Here is a 21,615-nt window from a genome sequence, read left to right as displayed (position 1 = left end):
GAAAAATAAAACAGTAAAATTAAAATTGTTTGAAAATCCCTCTGAAAAGTAGTAATTGGATTGGAGTTCCACTACTCCTCCGGGTGAACAGTACGGGTTTGGAGAGAATCCTGCTTGTCACTTACCAAGGCCACCCGCTGCTCCTTGTTCAGGTCCTTCATTATTGCTTCCACAATGCATTAAAGAGTCCAGTGTACGTGGAGACATTGGGAAAAGGTCACTTGTGTTGCCAGAATTTGTTCTGTACAAATTAGATACATAAAGCAAATAGATTTTCAAGTTGAGATGCCTGTATCATTAAATTTATATAAAGCAGTTACTGCTATTAATGTACGCAAAATACTCTTGTTGCTTCATGACAGTGGTTAGACGATCATATAAAACATGTCACTGAAGCATATTCTAAAATCGGCCAAAAAAAATCCAATACATCAGTTTTTACTTACGGTGTCACACAAATGAATTTTCTCTTCAGGTATGCAAATGTTTCTGCAATATTAAAAAAGAATCAAAATGAGCTTACAGTATTAGAAAAGAGAAAAGCAAAATTTACAATTAAAAGTTATAAATTTGAAGACTATCAACTACCATTCCCAATCCTTCTAAGAACTAAGTATTATTTTCCTGACTGAAAAGTGGAGTATCCAAGGGTTTGACAATGAATAGTTGTTCTTAGTGCAGCCACTGAAGATGGGTTGCCCAATTTAAAGTAGTTTACTGCATGGTCATTATTGCCTGGTAAAATTGAGAGTAGATAATGGGAATACAATTGTTAAATGGTTATATTGTGCGTGCAGAAACTTTTAAAGAGGTTGTAGATTAGATAAAGTTACAATTCTTGATGGATCCAGCAACACAGTGAAGTACAGGAATCAGACCCTTCATGAATCTCAGGGATAGTTTTGTTGAGAAAATAAATAAGCAATCATGGTCTATAATAGTACAGGAAGGTTAGTGTCTGCTGCTCCATCATCTGGAGTCATTTTAATGACAGTTTGTCAGTGTCTGTTCACCATTGCCTTCCACCCCCGGGGACAGAGCGAGGACATCTACCTCATGGCTACATCAGCTGGATAGGGAATTGTCAATGTAGTCAAATAAGCTAACTCACCCATAGTTGACATGTGGAACTTAAAATGTAATTTTGAAGTCTCTGGTTTCTCTCATTTTACAGTTGGCTAGATAATTCCCAATTTCAAAGTTTTAACTAGCATTCAACATGCAGGGTGAACAACGTCCTTCTTACCAACATTCTGCACTTGTAATATGAACAAGAGTACAGAAGACCAAGAATGAGAACTTAGGCACGATTGAAAGCTTCACCTGGATCATTGGGATCAATAGCTTCTTGAGGTTCACTGCAGCAATATTTTCCAAATGCTTCTTCTTTTGGAATGTCAGGGTACAAATACACTAGTGGTGACACAAGGATATTGGTAGCATCCATGATCTTGTAACTTATGATAATGTCAGCAAAAGACATATTGGTTAGTTGCTGTTTGGTGTATGGTTCCACAGACTGGATCTGGGTTTTTCCTGTTAGAAAGTGGTTAAAACAAATGTATAAAATAATCCAAATTTCAAAAACTAGAATTACAGCAATGGAACATTTTAATATAATCAAATATCTTATTAATTCAACTTAAAATTACACCAAAAATGAAAAAGCATGTCATAGTTCAGATGTGAGACTTTCAAGCAAAAGTTATAATCTTGCCAAATCAAAAAATATCAGACAAAAATTTGTGATAATTCTGGTTAATGGAACCCATCAGCTTTGGACATCTTGTGCAAGCGTCAAGCACATCTGCCCACTTGGAAGTGGATTGATAATAATCAAACCCCTTTCAGATCATTAAAAAAAAAAGCTGTTCAATCTAATCGAACTGAACACAAACCAAAGTTCTGGATGTGAAACAATAATGCATCAGAAATATTATCGTGACTGCATCTTAGAAGTTGCTGAGACATTAGTACATTTGATTAGATTTGTACCTACACTAAGAATGTGACATTAAATAAAAAAAAAATTACACCTGTTTAAACTTCAAGGTTATAAATTGAAAAAAAACTTGGTCACTTATATTTGCAAACACAATGAAGACCCACACACTAGTCTCTCCTCTTTCAAGTAAAGAGACTGCTTTCATGCACCTCAGCTAACCATACCACATTTATTATTGAAAGAAGTTCTACCTAAGATAACGGCTCTTTTAGCATGCAAGGTACTAAAATTTACAATTTTATATGCCTTTGCTGGGTGCATTCTGAGTGGGTTACGTGGCATATGAAATATGACAAATGCCCATCCCAACACCTTCCCACTCATCCTGGAGCTCAAACTCAAGCTGTTGAGTGGGAGGTTGGGGGAAAAAAAACATCAGCAATCCATCATATGGAGAGACAGAAAGGTCAAACGCACTTGTTAAATCTTAACTGCCTGCAATATAATCCTGCTAGTTCTACCACGTGTCTCCTCCCTTCACCATCACCATTCTGAAGGAATCATTTCCTTGCTTTACTGCGCAATCACAGAAGGTATGCCACTTGCCATTTTAGTTCCTTCCTCCTCATTGTACAAGACAACAGACAATTGTATTTACTTTTACTCTTTAAATCAAGTCTATTGTTTGGCTGCTTACAAAAATCTCTACAGTAGAGAAATCAAACACAGAAAACCACTTTGCAGAACACCTCCAATCCGCAAGGATGATCCCAATTTTCCAGTTGCTTACTATTTCAATTTAGGATCTTGCTCGCAGGCTCACATTTGTTCTTAGCCTGCTGAATTCTTTCAATGAAGCCCAAGGCAAGCTGGAGAAACAGTGTTTCATTGTCTTGAGCACTTTACCGCCTTCTGGATTCAATGTAAACTCCGTCATTTTGATGCCTTCTGCATCCTGACCCCCAGTGTCTTGTTTTCATTGTTGTACTTTCAGCTATTAACACCTACTACTAACACATGCTGGATCTCTTTGTTGCTTCTTGACAATTAACACCCCTTGACTTCTGTCCTGAGACACCTTGATCTCCAAACTCCTCACACACAAACCTTTCCTTTTTGAAAGTGCAGTAGGTTCTGAATCACTCAACTTATTAAGCACATTCAAATGTTATGACAACCTTACTCTACTAAACATTCATGTTGATTTGGATGAAATCAGTGATGCAACATAAAACATCATAATCACCTTCATTTTCTTTTCCTAATGAGAAAAAGGCATGAAGCACAATGTCATATAGAAACATAAATGCAGAATCTAAAATTATAGCTGGTGGATTTGACTGGATGAACGGGTATACTTCACTTTTCAAAAGTTCGCTTTATGTCACTTTGCTTTTAGAAAGGATCTACATTAGCATCCGTTTGTTTTCGCTAACCAAAAGAAATTTGAAGAGGATTTTCGCTAAAATTGCTTCTTTGCTTTCGTCATTTTGACTTACAAAAGGTTTCATGGAAATGCTCTATTTCAGATAGCAGGGGAAACCTGTAAAGCCCCAGGGGAGTAAGTGCTTTTTCAATGGATGCATTTTTATGGAAATAATCCACACTAAGCTGTGCGGCTGTGTGAACGTATAGGTAATGGTGGTGGTGGTGGTGGTGGGGGAGATGTTTCCATTCACACCACCTCAGTGCATAGAAATACTGGCTTCCACTTTGCAAACCCACTACTGTAGGTCTATGTAGCAGTGTTAAAAATATTAGAGACAGCACTGTTCCACACCATAATAATTTTTTTCTCATTGATTTATACTTATTTAATATTAAAATTGCTTTTGCCATTTCTCATGTTTAAGGAAGATGTACTGGAACTTAGTTCTAAACAATGAAACATCATTCTTAGTAACCTGTCTTTGAGGCAAACACATTTCTCAGATTTTTCATTCTCACTGTATTAGAAGACTTCAAAATTCATCTGCTGAAATAAATCTGCATTACATTCTTACGATCAAAACTGGTACTAGATGTGCCATGGTATCACCAATGGTACATTAGAAGTTTGAAAAACAATTTCTTTGCTATGGGCATGACTATTATTTATTGTCCACTCGAGTCACTTGTGATTCAAATAATGCCAGGTCATCCTGAATAGAATATTCAATTCAACTAAATGGTTTATTTGTGCGATGAATGGTGTACACTACTTTTTAATACCTTTCTTATCCCATTTAGATTTAAAAATGGAGGCAGATAATATGGGCCAACCAAAATGATTTTTTCTTAAAACACAGATCATTGACCCCTCCTCACCAAGTGCATCAATTCTATGAAATCATGAGCCTGCAGTCACATGCCTGTCAGAGTTAATGGTGGGATTGCTTATATTCTGGATCAGTGGTGCTGGAAGAGCACAGCAGTTCAGGCAGCATCCAACGAGCAGCGAAATCGACGTTTTGGGGTAAAGCCCTTCATCAGGGATAAAGGCAGTGAGCTGGAAGCATGAAGAGATTGCTTATATTGCTGAGCTTACATCAGCGAAGAAACCCATTCATTCAGTTTTAACCAGAAAAAACTGACCAAAGTCTCAGTTCAGAAAAAAAAGTTACCATGAAGGAAGTGTTTTAGTTTTGTAGAGCCTCTAAGCCAAAAGAGTTTAAATAGAAAGTTTCAAGGTTGTTAGAACTGAAAAGATTTAGGCCAGAGTCAGAAATAGTATGGGAACAAAAGAAAACTCAAACTTTGTTTACAGTTTTCATCAAGGCCTTTCTAATGACTATATACAGTTTTGTTTTTTTGTTGTTAAGAACGACTTCAGCCCAGTGTGATGTTTCAGTGTCTAAACAAGGAGAACCAACTGTAAAAATTAACCCCTTCTTGGTCTCTTATTCATTCCATGTTATATTACACAGTTTAAATAATCAAACTGCCATGGTTGAACGCATGCTTTCTTAATTATTGGTCCAGTAACAGAAACACATCACATCACATCACAGACCGAAAGGGAGAGAAGCGGTGGGGGGCACAGACACTCATTCTTTCAAAGTTGGGTTCGAACAGCCTGTTGTTGTTCAGTGTGAGCCTTTAATTCTGTATCTGCAGTTAGGCCACAGATCAGCCAGGACCTCAGGACAACAGGGTTACTCATTCATTGCAGAGCTTAAATCGGAGGGTCACCACACCTCAGGATAGAGGTGAAGTTGAGAAGGTGGGACCTCAGCTGACATGGAAACTGAACCCATACTGTGTAATGCAAACCAGCCCTCCAGCCAACAGTGCTGACCAACCCTCAACTGTATAAAGGGTTGAAGCTTTACAGGAAGTTGTTGTGACATAAGAAATGTTTGCTATACATTAGATTTTTTTTTGGTAAAAGGTCTAATCATTCAAATGATACTGCTAATTAAGCTTTGATTTCTCCATTTTCTGACATTATTTCACATCACGTTATTTAACTTAAAAGCAGTTACATACCATTGATGTCCTTTTCCACCCACGTAAAAGTGATTCCTCCTTCTTTGTTGCTCTCACTGAATCGAAGTAGGAAAGTGCCTGGGGGTTTCACATTCAGTAAAGCTCTCTCTCTTTCTTTGCTTATGAAGCCCATAATATACCTGTTACAAAACAAATTTAATCATGATTATGAAGATTACAAGTTTTATTAAAAATACAAAGTTTGTGCAACACACCAAGCTTCTAAGATTTACATCAAGATGTAACATAACAGACTGCAGCGATCTGTAGGATTTATCTTCTCAAACTGTAAAATAAGTATTTGCAGAGGGAAGCATATTACTCTTGCTATCGACTAGCACATCTTTGCTGAATTAGGCAATGAGAAACGGAGGTTCACTGAGGTTTGCAATAAGCATATAAAGATAAATAGGAGAGATGTAGTAAAATCTTACCCATCGTTCCACAGAGAAAGAATAAATTTCTTCACTAAGTCTATGATATTGTCCAGCCATACCCAGAATGAAAATGCTTTGCCAGGCATATTCTCCTAAATGAAAAATTTATTGAAACAAATTTAAGAATATTAAAGTGTTTGCGTGTTATTTAAATTTTGATGACTCAACTAAAAAATGTGCTATCCTGAACTTGCTCAGTGTGCAACGGAACCTCTGAACAATTAGCATAAGATACAATGAAGGTATGTGAAACCCCCTGGATGTTTACTTAAAATTTTAGTATTAAGCGAGTTTTATTTTAGAACTGAAAACATTAAAACAGTATACTAAAGATGCTGCCCAATTATTATAAAAAAATTAAGAGCATTGTAAAAGGAGAATTTTGTGACCAAAAGATGAATACCAAAGAACAAGTTTAAAACTAAAAGCAAGTTTTATGATGCCATTACAGAATTTAACAAAGACATGTGTTCACTCACTTTACAGAATTTTGCCCAAGTGATTTGGCACCCAGAGTAGTTGACACCAGGACCTAAAACCACAAACAAAACCATTACAGAAAGAATTTTATGGTATAAAAGGAAATAAATTTAAAAACTCAAGTACAAATGTGAAGTATTTTAGGTACTCCATAGTACATGCTGTTAATATTTCTTGCTTCAGCACCACTTATTAAAATGATCATACAACAGCATACAATTAGAAATGCACACAAGGGAAATAAAGCATTTTAGTCACCAATAGACTTTTTTTCTCCATACGTTCTGTTTCTAAATCAACATCGGTTACAAAAGAATGATTTTGACACTTTTGAATGCGTTACTTTCTAGACTGCATAACAGCACTTTATCATGTGGGATGTCGTGAGCACAATGAGAATAACCAGCTCATTTCTTTTGAGCATCATTTGTTAAAGGGAAACCATGGCTTGGACAGTAGGACAATTTTTCGTATTTCTTTTACAGGATTACGAAAAAAAAGGGACCAGAGCTTGATTTAAAAAAACAATCTTTTATATCTATTTTAAAACAAAATTATATTTACAAATTTAATATTGTTAAGGATTGAACTCAAATAAAATAGTAATCTCAATACTACACATTGTAAGTAGATTTAGCAATTTTAACACACAGGGTAAACTGCACTGTAGGCTAAATATATACTATATTTAATTTCTCAATCAGAATACACACAATAGTGTCAGAGGTTAAACTATTTTTAAACTGATTAAAATAGCGGAGAACATCTTTTCGATCAACTTAGTGCTTAGACATGCTACCTCATGGTGTAACTTCAATGACTATTTGATATTTTCATTACTCACCAAGCAATTTCTCAGCCAGTGTCCCTAGCTGCTCCATATTCAGGCCTCTTTTTGTGGTGGAAGAAAACTGCCAACTCAGAATCTCTGCGACCTGATCCCATGTGGCAACTGGTGGTTTCGTGAAGAAGTTCACATTCTGTTTGAAAACAGGATGCAATCAATATCTTAATATACTGTGGCTGTGCTGTAATGATATTTGCTTAAAATGTTTTATGTTCGCTGGTACTTTTACCAACAGCACTAAAGCTGTTATATCCTGTAAATTTATCACCTTCAAACTTCGTTACATAACTTAATTACCCTTAAACACACTAAAATTTGATTATATAAAAATACTTGCGCATCTGTAAATAACTTAAAACAGTTTAAACAGGTCTGTGCTCTTGCCAAAAAGAAATTATAAACACAGCTTTCCTCCATAGCTTTAGCCAAATGTTCATGACAATCACCACCCCACTTCTCAAAAAGGTGCAAGATTTCATAAACATTAAACCAATTTTTAAGTAGTGCTGTTTAGGATGTTAATAAAAGGAATCAAACAAATATATCCTTCAGAAAATCAGAAAAGATGGATGTATCAGAAAGTATAATTTTAAAGCTATGACAAAAGGTGAATAGGGACCAAAAACACAAAATTTAATTCATGGCAAATTTTGAAAAATTACAGAGATTTTATTTTATCTTCGCAATGTCCCTGTACCATGAATGAATACTTAAGACTGGTTGCAGTAATGTTTTCTGAACATCTTAAACTTTTAAAAGAAACTGCATCCAATGCATGTTGAGTCTGAATAAGTTATGAAGTTGTGAGCATCAACAGACATTTACGATAAACTCTGATAACCATCAAGATCTCTTCAGAAACCTAAAGGCAGTTCTAAATTGGCAGCCTTTTTTATTTTTATTTCCATTAACTTCAACCAAGATTATGTGCACAAGTTCCTAGAGCAGCATGAAAGCAAGACTTTTTGACTCAGAAATAAACTTGCGAACAGTGTCGAGGCTGACCTCAATGAATGAAACCACATACAAACGGTTCTAATAAATTATACTACATATCGGCAAAGGTGTTTATAAGCTTAGGTGCCTTCTTACATTGGGCACACAATTAGTGATTTACATTATTTTAGTCAATATCTTTGAAACATGTTTCACTCAATGCTCCCTTTCAAGCTAAACCTTGAATTTTAATTTCCACAACAACTGAGTTTCATACCTTTGGGTTATTGGTTAGCATATTATACCAAAGGATTGAGGCCCAAGCATTTGGCATCTGGCAGATGTTGGAGATTACCACAACTGGCAGTGACGACGTCTGTTAAAGAATTTATGTAGCTGGTTAATAGCACGTGTAAACAACTGCTTCAAACTCTGCAGATTTTAAAAAGTATTTCATTTTGGTTACATCACAAAAGTACATTGGAATACCACGTTCTGAGAAACACTTGCAAAACAAGACTGTGCACCTTATAATGTGGCCTTCCCAATTTCCTCCTACACTGCTGAGAATGATGGAAATAGTGATCAGATAAGTAAAAGCTGCCACTCTCAACAGGAGTTAGGACTAAGTGGGTTGAGTGTTCAGCCTGCTTAACCTACAAATATTTAATTGCATAGCAGAGTGCTGTTTCTTTTTACAAAGTTAAGGTGGCATATGCTAATCACACAAAAGATTGGAAATACTTTACATTAATCATGCCATAAGTCCACAAAGTGTAAACGTTCCACAAAGAATTTAATTTAGACAACTAGCAAGCAAAAATAATTAGAAGTGTGAATTCCTTAATGGATATGTAAACAAGAGGAAATTTGGCATATATTAACAATAAATATTTAATACAAATGTTGCAATGTTGTTGTAATCTACCTCCAAATCAATTTTAAGTCCTTGATGATAAACCTCAGTCTCAAAGGTTATTAGATGCAGCTCTTCAGTCACAATGAGGGAAGCCTGAAAGAAAAAAAACAGAAACAATTATCTAAAACATCGTACAAGGGGTAACATTTTTCGATTTCTGTACAATAAACTGAAATGAAAGTTGGAAAGCTAAAACATCAAGAATGTTACAATTTGGAAAAATTAAGTGATGCATTTTTTAAGCTGTGCAAGACAATGGTTTTTGTACCAGTGAGATCATTACAGAAGCTGAATGACACTAGGAGGCTGAGCTAAGGAAAGACTGATGACAGCCCTTTGATTGGTTAAGCAGCAGTTTCCTCCAAATTTATATGTGCAGAGCAACAGAACATATCTTTCTCTCTGCCCTCACTCCATGCCTAGATGAGAAGTCAGAAAAACCGAGACAGCTTTAAAAATAAGTCTAACAAGGAAAGACCTTGGTCCACAGAAAACTCTCAGTGAAGATACAATCATCACTTTACAGGCAGCAGTGAGTCACCATTGCCGAAATCAAAAGAAAATGAGACACACTTTAACCACCAACGATATTGTGTCAAACTATCAATGTGTTTATCATGAACAAGTGCGTGTATATTTGGGATTTTAAAAGTGGTACAGCATGAGTTGCACAGCTGCACATTTCTTTTCTCTATTATTAAAGTTGTGTGTTACAATGAATCGGTTTGTTTTCTGTGACTGAAGAAACCTGATATAAACTGCTTTTGTCCTGAATAGCCGACAGTGAGGCAAATTGATAAGCTTGGTAGCCTATTTGGGGGTTCTACATATTTTGTGATGGCTTGTGCAACAGTGGGGTACAATTATAGGTGTAACCTTTTCCAGTTAAGTCATGACAGTTTATCATTAATTAATAGAGTGAGCTTTCCCGGCTGGACCAGCAATTATTGCTCATTTTTAATTGCGTACGAATGTGATGGTGAGCTGGCAGAGTTCGTTTGCTGTTAGGGAAGGACACCTTCTGCTCCATCATACTTATTTTTCTAACCCTTCCCCCTCAGAAACTGTACAAAAAGCAAATAATTTCCACTTCAAAGCACATAAAAACTTAGGTTAGGATCTGCATCTATTCAAAGAGAACCCAAGATGCCCTGAGATTTATCGGCCAAAATTAAAGAAGAAAGGAAATACAGGTAGACAATCCTTTATCCAAAATCCAAAAAGCTCCAAAATCCGAAGTTTAATCATGAAGTTTTTTTCTCATTAACAAGATTGTTTAGCGTGCAAACAGCTAACCCAACTCCACACCCACTCGACCCACATCACTCAGATGTGACATGGGAGAGTGACCCAGCACTCAATTCTGACTCAGGATCCATAGTCTGCTTTTCAGTGAGATTTTTAAAAATTTCACCATTAAACTGTCACTTATTCAGAAATCCTAAAACTTCTGAATTCTGAAAACCAGCTGGTCCCAAAGGTTTCAACCCTTGTGTACCTGTACTAACACTGCAATACGAAAGTTAACTATATTGAAACAGAACTGTACAATGCAGAGTGCAAACATTTAGTTGCAAGCAATTTTACATTTTAAATTTGTACTCACATCACTACTAGCTCTGCCTCCATTTCCACATCTTTGTTCTCGCAGGGTCTGGAGGGAGAAAGATCACATTAATAAATAAATATGATCATGGCTTGTTGCGTCTTATCAGAAACAATAAAACTTGTAAAACATTAAGAATCCTGTTGCTAGTGATACCTCTTCATATCAAATACATCTAAATGTGTCAAATTAAAGATTTGTGCTCAAAGTGACTTCAAGAATCCTGACGTTCATCATGAAATACAAGTGCGCTCCACTGGAATGACTAGGACTTTGTTCACATTATGTCAGCAACTCCCTACCCTTTACACTACCCTTTACACCCTGATGCTCTTAACTTCACTGTGGTTTCAGCAGCTTTGGATGTCCTTTGTTAGAGATATAATGCATGTGGAAAACATTTATGTTAAGAAATTGGAATATACAAACTACACTCAAATTAGAAGTGATCCGACTCCAGGTTACAGTCCAACAGGTTTATCTGAAATCACAAGCTTTTGGAGCACTGCTCCTTCGTCAGGTGGTGACCTGTGACATTTGACTTTGTCCACCCCAGTTCAACACTGGCACCTCCACATCATGGGCACTCAAATTAGTTAAGTGTAAAAGATTTGTAAATGTACACTTAGTGCAGAAATTAATCTCGGTGATAAGGAGTCTTGTTGGGGGAAGGCCTACCATATTAAGTTCCAGTTGAGCATATATCTAGTCCGCAGCATGCTTTACCTGGGATTTATGACCTCTAGTATTGGAAATCCCACCCCTTAAGAAGCTGAAAGCTCTTCATAATCATGACATGCAGTGGTGGCTGCTGCCAGTGACAATACTCCTTCAAGTCCTAGAATCACTAAAGGACCCAGCTGACAGGTAAGACCCTTCAGCAGAATAGAGATCAAAGAACAAAGACAAGGTACAGCTCAAGAATAGACCCTTCGGCCCTCCAAACCTGAGCCAATCCAAATGTACTGTCTAAACCTGTTGGTCAGTTCCTAAGCTTCTGTATCCCTGTGCTCCCCACCTACTCGCGCATCTTAAATGAATCTACCATGCCTGCCTCTACCACCTCTGCTGGCAACGCGTTCCAAACGCCCACCACCCTCTGTGTGAAGTACTTGCCGCATGTATCCCCCTTTAACTTTCCACCTCTCGCCTTGAAAGCATGACCTCTCGTTATTGAATCCTTCACCCTGGGAAAAAGTTGGTCTCTATCCACCCTGTCTATACCCTTCATGATTTTGTAACCCTCAACAGGTCCCCACCCCCCCCAACAATCTCCTTTTTTCTAATTAAAATAAACCTAACCTACTCAACCTCTCTTCACAGCTAGCACCTTCCATACCAGGCAGCATCCTCAAACTTTCTCTGCACCCTCTCCAAAGCGTCCACATTCTTTTGGTAACGTAGACAGAACTGTACACAGTATTCTAAATACAGCCGAACCAATGTCTTGTACAATTTTAACATGACTTGCCCAACTCTTATACTCAATACCTCGTCCAATGAAGGCAAGCATACTATATGCCTTCTTGACCACTCTATTCACCTGTGCAGCAATCTTCAGGGTAAAATGGACCTGCACTCACAGATCTCTCTGCCCATCAACGTTTTCCCATGGCTCTTCTGTTCATCGTATAATTCGCTCCAGAATTAGTTTTGCCTAAATGCATCACCTCACATTTGGCTGGATTGAAAACCATCTGCCACTTTTCCGCCCAACTCTCCAGTCTATCTATATTCTCCTGTATCCTCTCTCAGAGTCCCTTACGCTGAGAGCATAAGGGGAGGGAAGTGTGCTAATTGAAATTGGGAGGGGATATAAAGTAGAAGGGGCATGGGGAAATCTTTCCCCCAAGGGTCCCAATTAGTGACCAAGTAGGAAGGCTGCCCAAAATCAGGTTGAGGCCAGAAAGTGCTGAGGTCTCTCCCAGCATCCGGTTTGATCTGAATGAAGAAGCTCCCACCCCATTCTCAACATACACTAATTAGATTCTGCCCTCAGACACTTGGCCAGCAATACAAATTAGATTTTTAAATATGTATGGAGCAATTATCACAGAGTATATGATAGTATTATTTGCAAAGTAAATATCTAAATTTGTATTGTATGAGCAACTTATGACCTTTGCTTAAGAGCAGTTTCTCAACAATACTCACCAAATGCTTAAATTCTGCTGACAGGCTTCCATTGTTTGACTCTTCCATATTCATAACTTTTGTATTAGTGCCCAATATGTTGAATTTCCGTGACCTAAGATATGATAAAACTAGAAAATCACATTCAAGCAGGTACTCAGAGCAAAAGACAGACAGACAGAGACAATATTCCAATACAAATCTTTTACACTCAACTAATTTAATCATCAATTCAATGAAGGCACTTTGTGTTGTGCTGCCTTTCTCAGCCAAACCAAGAGTGCAGTATATGTGCCTTGAAGTACTCAGAACCAGCTATGGTTGCGCTACTATCACAAGGGTATGAGATAATATAGTAGCAGAAGTAAACATAGTGCTTTTTCAGCCTGTACAGTAACTTTGCAATGTGGAAATTCGGTAAATATTACTCCAGTTTTTACACAAAAAATAGGATGCAAATATAAATATTTCCTGTCGGTCATGTAAACTTATTCAATGATATAACCTAATTATGATGTTTTAAGTGCAAAGCATCTGTTACAAACCCTACTAGCAATACAAATGCAATCCCCAGAGAAATGGCATTACTGAACCAGAATGGATGATAATGTCATTATAAGAATATCTAATATGCTGCAAAAGTTTATTCTTTTAAGTTGAAGTATTGAACACTAGAATTTGTTTTTGTTCTTGACCAACATATTATGAATTTTAAATGAAATCAGCTGGTGATGCCTCAGAAGCTAATTCCTATCACCTCAAGTGCATTTAGGTGCCATGGACTTAAACCCCAGCCAAATATATTATGGGTCCAAATTAAGACTGAAAGACAACACCTATTTGATTATTTGACTCCAATTGAGATCTAAAGAATCTTCTAAAGAATCGAGCAGTTCAGGACAATTAGAGATGGGCAATAAATACAACTTTGCTACGATCAATCGTTCACATGTTTGAGAAAAAAAGTGGATATATAAACAGTACAAATGCCGAACAAGGCACTACCTTTGCTCAGGTGCATTTTTATCTAGGATACTTATATGCACTTCAACCAGATTTGAGCTATTGTTCTTTGCTCAGTAGCCTCTTGCACAGATATAAAACTGCTCATTACTTCAAACAAACAATGATAAAAAAAAAACTCACCCCCTCAGTGCAGAACCATCTCCAGAATCCCTGAAAAAATTGAAAGAAAATACCAATTTTATTTTCTGCTGAGTTCATGGTAGTTTGAACTCGCAAGTAAAATACAAAGTAAGTCAGGTTAGTATTTTGGATACCTGATTTACTAAATTTTTGCAGTTTTATTATGTTCTACACTTGTTGATTCAATGTTTAAAAAAAACACAAACAACTAGGAAATAGCTACTGTAATAAGTTGGAGTTTTGAAGTTGAAAATAGCAAGTTGCATTCATGATTCTACTGGTCATACATTGAAAGGTTACACTAAATCACCCCTTTCAAAACAGTTCTGTGACATATTTGCAAATGGTATCTGCAGAGTAAATACATCAAGTGACTGGATTCACGTGTCAGATTGTGAAATTCACCTGGGCTTGATGTGTTTTGTGTCCACAGTTTTTGCTTGATGTACTATTGCATAACATTCTTGAGCAGCACAAAATGCTCATTAGAAAAGGATAGTGAATATATTTTGATGAAACTCAAGCTTCAAAATGCAGCTGGACTGCTTGAGCAGCACAACAGCTATTCAACACTTGATGATGTGAGACATAGAAAGAGTAGGCCATTCAGCCCTTTAGGTATGCTCTGCCATTCAATTAGATCACACTTAATCTATATTTTGACTCTCTTTACCAACCTTTCCCAAATTCTGATATATCCATCTTGAAAGCATGATTGGAATCAGTATCCAGAGCCTTATGGAGGAATGTTGCAGATTTCTACCATCATCATGTGTGAAAAATTAAGACTTGAATATTATTCCAGATTGGTGAAGTTCTTATTTTCAAATCATTTCCCTCTTGCTTTGGATTCCCTCAAAGAAAATGGTTACTCAGCATTTACCTTACCAAAACCCTCTAATATTTTCATCGTATTAATTAGGTCATCCTTCAACCATTTAAACAAGACTAAACAAGCCAGGTTATCCTCATAAATTAATCTTTAAATCTTTTAACCTATACTGTACCCTCATCCAAGATTAATACATCCTTCCTTAGTGCCTTATCCAGAAGGGCTCTGACCAAGGCACTGGGAAATATAGCTTACTCGCCATTGTCTTCCAATCCCACGGAGACAAAGGCAGACATTCTATTTGTCATTTTAGGGTCAATGTTTTAAGTGTCCCAGGAGACACCTGAACTATCTAGTCCACTTTGTTTTAACAATATCTCTTTCAACTTAAAAATGATCATAGTCATTCTACGTGGTGCTTGTGCGGGGGATATAAATCACTAGGCACAGCACATCCTATGTTAATAAGCAGACCTTTCTTTATTAGGGAAGTCCAGCTCCTTCTCATGGAGAGAAAACCTAAAGGCATTATTTGTCCTAATACGTCCCAAGGCATCCCGATGGAGAGGGTGCAGAAAAGTTTTACGATGATGTTACCAGGACTGGAGGGTTTGAGTTATAGAGAGAGGCTGGATAGGCTGGAACCTTTTTTTGACTGGAGGGAAAAAGTTGCTGGTGATCTTATAGAGGTTTATAAAATCATGAGGAGCACAGTTAAAGTGAACAGCAAAGGTCTTTTCGCTAGGGCAAGAGAGTTAAAAACTTGACAGCATAGGCATATCTTTAAGGTGAGAGGAGAAAGATTTAAAAGGGACCTGAGGTGCAACCTTTTCACACAGAGGGTGGTTCGTACATGAAATAATCTGCCACAGGAAGAGGGAGATGTAGGTACAGTTATAACATTTAAAACACATTTGGAAAAGGTTCTGAAGGATTGTGCTAAATGCAAATAAATGGGTCTAATTTAGATTGGGAAACTTGGTCAGCATGGATGAGTTGGATAGAGGTTCCGTTTCCATGCTGTATGACTTTATGTATAAAACAGGACCAACACGTCAGGTTCACTGCTATATTTGTCACTATGTGACAGACTTGGGGTAGCACTTGAAAGCAATTGTGAATTACTATAAAAGGCCAATACACAATAGTTTCACAAAGTCTATTAAAAACAAAGCACATAAAACAAATATACAACCTCTGGCAAAAATTATGAGTATCGAGAAGCATTTAATTAAATGGTGATGGAGGTTAATTGTTAGATGAGGCAATAATACACTGGCAAATAAAATACTGACATACAAACACACTTGGTGGTATATTAGTTCCTTTTCACTCACTTATCAATGGCAACCTTGATTTTAAGCTGGTAATTCAATTCTGGAAATTTAACGAGTAACCTGTGAACACAAAGTGTGTCTTAGATTTAATAAGCAAGTTACGATAGATTGAAACATAATGAAGTAAAAGATAACAGTGAACATGTACATAAGTAAGCTTCAGAAACTAAACAACAGGTGCACAGAAGCTTTTTAGGTAAATAGCGTAAGTTTATATTGTTAAACACCAGTAAACTATTTATTGTTGTAGCGATGTCTGCATGGTACGGAAATTATCTTACTGCAGGACTGAATTAAGAAAGGTTTATTAAGTTTTTATTTGCAAAATAAACAGGAGTGTCATTCAGCAACTTTTGCTTCAATACAAAGTTGTTTTAGAGTCACAGTAAGGTAGTTTTTCACAACAGAATTTTGCACTAAGACAGGATTTTAATTACATGGGTCCACCCTAGATCCAGACAACTCCAGCCTGAGGCGAATCAGCTTTTACTTTTAACAATGAAGCACTCACTCAGTACTGCAATGAAGTATTAATTTAGATAAAATCCTATAGTACTGTAATAGAGATTAAACTCTTTATTTTCTAAAAGAAGGTTGAATCAAGGTGACATTGAAGTGCAGGGCATGGAGCCTAGTGAAATCCCTCGACATTCATTGAAAATTTAATTTGGTATTGGAAGTAAATACATAAAGTCACTTAAATATCTTAATTCATAGCAATGACTACTTTAAATATTGCTGACTATAATTGATCAGTATTTGTTTCTTTCTCACATCAGGTCTGATATCCAACATCCAGATGAATAACCACTGCAGAATTCTGTAAGCTTTTGCTATCGAGTACTATTATGACAAAGTTCTCAATACGTATTTCTCTACCTACCTCACTTTTGTTGTAAACTGAACACCTGTTTTGATCACTAAAGGACGGTCTGGATGCATTGGCATGCATGGCTGCCTCTCCACGACAAAAGCACTGAGAAGAAAAACAGGTTAAATAAACCCAAAACTCTACAAGACTAGTTGACTGAGTGTCAATTAAATGTATTTGACTGGAGTCCAGTCAGATTGGGTTAGTGTATTTTATAAAAGTAGAATTCCAGCTTGGCTTTTATATAATAGGTAATCATTATTCCCCATTCCCAAATAAGTCTTCATTTTCAGAGATTGTTAGCAGTAGCGAAGAGCAGCCAATAAGTGGGAAAAAATGCTGAATTGGTAAAAATGATCCATCATATTGTCTGATGGATCAACATGATCTAGGTTTATATTCATCAAGATAAATAAGGTTAAGGTTGTTTTTTCTGACAATTTTAAAGCAATGAGTTCTGGCTTTCTCAACTCAGCTTCTAGTGAATACGTGCCCATGGTACAAAACAAACATGGTGTTCAGCATGCAGTTAGGACATTGGGGATTGGTGATCAGCTCAGATCAATTCTCTTGTTGCATACACAAATATTAAACTGATTAAAGTAAATGATGCACCCTCTCAAGCTTAGAATAGAATAGCACTTTAATAGAATGCAAAAAGCTGTAGAAGATCAGAAGAAAAGAGAACCATCCACTTGATTGAAGTACCTTTTAATTAAGCTCCGAAATAATTCAACAATCCTCTCCTCCAGAACAGGTCTGTGGTGAACAATAGGATCGCCTTTGTAAGAAACCTTTTGTTGTAGTTCTTCCAGTTTCTTAATCTGCTGACGTGTTTGTAGCTGAGACTCAGCTAAAGATGTAATCCTGATATTGGGCAGAATAACACGTACATTGTGCAATGTGAAAACTCCATTTGTCATCAGCGTCTGACAAAATATCTCAAAATGGCTATATTAAAAACAAAAAGGTTCTGTTCTCAAATATATTTCATACCAGTTTTCAAGACGGTCAAGGCAGATGTTTGGTGGACCTCCTATGCATGCGACCTGTTGCCGCCTTTTCCAGTCAGCCAGTTCTTCATCTGTCAAGGTCTTCTGCACAAACTCCATTGTAGACAGTAGGGCAGCCAGGTCAGTTACTATTTGCTGTTATAGAGGAAGATTTAATACCAAGAACGAATATTAAACTGAACAGAGAAACAGCAAGTTTGAGCTATGATCAGCTAAAGAGAAAGATCCTTGAAAATTAACCGTAATTTTTTAAATAACTGTACCCTCCGCATCTGATCCAAAGCCGTTAACATCTGTTCCAGTTGTGCCATCTTCTGCCTTGTCGCTGCTTGTGAATTCCCATTCAAATCTTGCACATCTATAAACATTTAGAACAGCAATGTGTTTTCAAGATTGTGAGGATCCAACACAACTTCAAATAATTAAACTCCTGACACAACCCTATGACTAATTTATATAATACCAGATCTTTTTAAACCAGTTATCAGAGTAACCCACCTCCTTGGCTTTTCAGGGTCTTATAGTTGAAATCAAAATCATCCTGTAGGTTTTCCAGTATTTTAATTTTGTGTTCAAGGTCCTGTAAAACAAATACACTTAGGCCCTTAGTTACACACCTCATTTTAATAATAAAATATGTAATTTTAATTCAAAAGTAGAATGCTGAGGATGCCAAAAGTCTGAAATGAATATGGAAAATGCTGTCAGTACTCCGTAAGTAGTAACTGCATCTATCGAAAGAAACAAAGTTAGTGGGATGAACTTGTCCACATTTTAGTCAAGTGTCAATTTTGAGACAATTCATGGAGGGTGCCCCTCTGTGAGCCCTGATGACTTTTCTGAAGAAATTCTCTGCTGATCCACTTATTAATTATTCAAGATCTACAGCACCACACTCAAGCAATCTTGCACTCAGCAGAGGTTTGTCAGTGTCAGGTCCTTGTGATGTGCATGCAATGGCCATCATTTTTAAACCCTACCAGCATATCATTTCCAATTCTCCATTCAGGAACTGCCCTTAATGTCCTATGGGTGAAATTCCAAATGGCATAGTTGAAGAAGAGGCAAATTGGCAACCTTCTTCACAGGTAGGGGCATGGCAGTCCTGATGGAGTGTTGTGGAGAGGAAGGCTGTTCGTCTTCCCCAGGACTGACGCAGCAGACCATACTGGCAGTCTAGTCTGAAATAACCACTCATGAGTGTGGTGTTCATGGTGCAGAGGAACACTCAGCAAAATATAAAGAGGTTTACAACCAAACATTCTGTGCACTGCATGGTTAGGGATCACTCATCCTCTCTCCAATGCCTCACTCTCACTTCACCATCGCACCCACATCCCAAAGGCTCATGGCTACCAATCTCACTACTGCACGCACAATCTTTCCTCAATGGCTCTTACTATTCCCACTTCCCCAAAATACCAAAGATTTCCTGCACTATATAGTTCCTACTCACTCACTCAGAACACCTCACCAGTTTTTTTCACTGAAGACTGGCCAGCACCCCACCCCATCCCCACCCTGAACGGACTTAGGATAATGTAGACTTTAAAATGTGGCTGCTTGACTGAAGCACGTGCAATAGTGAGATTGGTAACCATGCCGTGTGAGCTGCTGCCATGTGTTGTAAATATGACATTGGGGTAACGTGGTCCCATATGCTGTGCCTACCCCTCTTCATTGTCCGGTGATGAGCTATGTGGCTTTCTACCTGCACTAAAAAGATGCTGTCAGGCTGTAAGTGCAAAGTTTGTGAGCAGTAGGAAAGCAAGCTAAAAGCCCTAACATGCACCCTGCTCCAATGCAGGTGACAGATGCTTATTCCCACAGCACAGCAGCAGTTCTCCAACATAACTGGCCAGTAAGCTCTGAAGTACAGTAGCAAAGTGAACAATATCAGAGTTAGTCCGACATGTGCTAAAATGACATTGAAGCTTTACCAATGCTGACTTCTGCCAATGAAGGGTGCAGATAGGTGATAGTGAAATGTTAATGTATGCAAATAAGGCCCTTGCCATCTAATTATTCAGTGGTCGAAACTTTGCAGAAAATTATTATTTTTTTTAAAAAACAAGATCAGACTTTTCACATCTAAAAGACTAAAATTGGGCCCTTAAAGACAGAAACAGGGGAATATATTACGGGGAACAAAGAAATGGAAGAAGAATTGAATTGGTACTTCAGATCTGTGTTCACTGGGGAAGACACAAGCAATCTCCCTGAGGTAACAGTGGCTGAAGGACCTGAACTGAAGGGAATTTATATTTGCCAGGAATTGGTGTTGGAGAGACTGTTAGGTCAGAAGATTGATAAGTCCCCAGGGCCTGATGGTCTACATCCCAAGGTACTGAAGGAGGTGGCTCGAGAAATCGTGGATGCGTTGGTGATTATTTTCCAGAGTTCGATAGGTTCGGGATCAGTTCCTGCGGATTGGAGGGTGGCTAATGTTGTACCACTTTTTAAGAAAGGTGGGAGAGAGAAAGCAGGAAATTATAGACCAGTTAGTCAGACCTCAGTGGTGGGAAAGATGCTGGAGTCTATTATAAAAGGATGAAATTATGACACATCTGGATTGTAGTAACAGGATAAGTCAAAGTCAGCATGGATTTATGAAGGGGAAATCATGCTTGACTAATCTTCTGGAATTTTTTGAGGATGTAACTCTGAAGATGGACGAGGGAGATCCAGTAGATGTAGTGTACCTGGACTTTCAGAAAGCTTTTGATAAAGTCCCACATAGAAGGTTAGTGAGCAAAATTAGGGCGCATGGTATTGGGGGCAAACTACTAACTTGGATTGAAAGTTGGTTGGCTGATAGGAGACAAAGAGTAGTGATAAACGGCTCCATTTACCAAACCAGAGGACACAGCTTAAAAATACGGGGTAGACCGTTTAGGACAGAGAAGAGGAGAAACTTCTTCAGCCAGAGAGAGTGGTGGCTGCGTGGAATGCTCTGCGCCAGAGGGCAGTGGAGACTCTGTCTCTGGATTCATTTAAGAAAGAGTTGGATAGAGCTCTCAGAGATAGTGGAATCAAGGGTTATGGAGAGAAGGCAGGAACAGGATACTGATTAAGGATGATCAGCCATGATCATATTGAATGGTGGTGCAGGCTTGAAGGGCAGAATGGCCTACTCCTGCACCTATTGTCTATTATCCACATCGTGCCCACCCCCCAGCTGTCTGCCCTTTGCCCAATTTGTTCAGATGCTGGGAAGATTCTGCCCACTGTTTCACATCTGTAACCTATCTTCGCAAAACAAGAAAAGTCAGATGCAATAGGTTTTTGAGCCTGGAGTAGGTTGGACAAGAACCACATGAAATTCAAAAGAAAAATGAATAATAGCAGATAATTCTTTTGTCATTTTAAACCATATGGCCTCTGGATAGTTCAGAGTAAATTTACACTAACAACTCCAAATTGAATATCATTGTTCAAACAGGCAGTTGAAATGTGCTTCACATTGTTTTGCATTTTAAAAGAGAAGCTAACACTAAATGAGCATTTGTGCTTCAACTAAAAATCAATTTAAAGACTGCAAGCCTCAATTTCAGTTGTAAACAGTGGAGCATCAACAACTTAGAGCAGGTTGGAGGGGCTGAACAGCTTCTTTCAGTTCCTATGTTCCTAGCATTAGCTGCGGAT

At 37.7% G+C, this 21,615-nt stretch overlaps 1 protein-coding gene across 5 annotated transcripts in view; it reads right to left on the bottom strand.

Moving 5' to 3' along the window:
* stat3 (signal transducer and activator of transcription 3 (acute-phase response factor)) overlaps window positions 1-21,615 on the bottom strand; it is a 49,624-nt gene that overhangs the window by 2,625 nt on the left and 25,384 nt on the right. For all 5 annotated transcript variants that reach the window (XM_060848978.1, XM_060848981.1, XM_060848980.1 and 2 more), the window contains 18 exons: window positions 18,469-18,550; window positions 18,234-18,328; window positions 17,954-18,105; window positions 17,666-17,824; window positions 16,970-17,062; window positions 16,087-16,146; window positions 13,918-13,947; window positions 12,793-12,886; window positions 10,639-10,686; window positions 9,042-9,125; window positions 8,391-8,489; window positions 7,175-7,310; window positions 6,330-6,382; window positions 5,848-5,942; window positions 5,414-5,553; window positions 1,324-1,536; window positions 447-489; window positions 126-241 (listed from right to left, as the gene is read on the bottom strand). In XM_060848978.1, coding sequence (XP_060704961.1) covers window positions 126-241; window positions 447-489; window positions 1,324-1,536; window positions 5,414-5,553; window positions 5,848-5,942; window positions 6,330-6,382; window positions 7,175-7,310; window positions 8,391-8,489; window positions 9,042-9,125; window positions 10,639-10,686; window positions 12,793-12,886; window positions 13,918-13,947; window positions 16,087-16,146; window positions 16,970-17,062; window positions 17,666-17,824; window positions 17,954-18,105; window positions 18,234-18,328; window positions 18,469-18,550 — 1,792 coding nt within the window. The remainder of the gene's footprint in view (window positions 1-125; window positions 242-446; window positions 490-1,323; window positions 1,537-5,413; window positions 5,554-5,847; window positions 5,943-6,329; window positions 6,383-7,174; window positions 7,311-8,390; window positions 8,490-9,041; window positions 9,126-10,638; window positions 10,687-12,792; window positions 12,887-13,917; window positions 13,948-16,086; window positions 16,147-16,969; window positions 17,063-17,665; window positions 17,825-17,953; window positions 18,106-18,233; window positions 18,329-18,468; window positions 18,551-21,615) is intronic.

The sequence above is a fragment of the Hemiscyllium ocellatum genome, chromosome 32 (assembly GCF_020745735.1).
Source record: "Hemiscyllium ocellatum isolate sHemOce1 chromosome 32, sHemOce1.pat.X.cur, whole genome shotgun sequence".
Classification (NCBI taxonomy): Eukaryota; Metazoa; Chordata; class Chondrichthyes; order Orectolobiformes; family Hemiscylliidae; genus Hemiscyllium; species Hemiscyllium ocellatum.
This window is presented reverse-complemented; position numbering and strand designations above follow the sequence as displayed.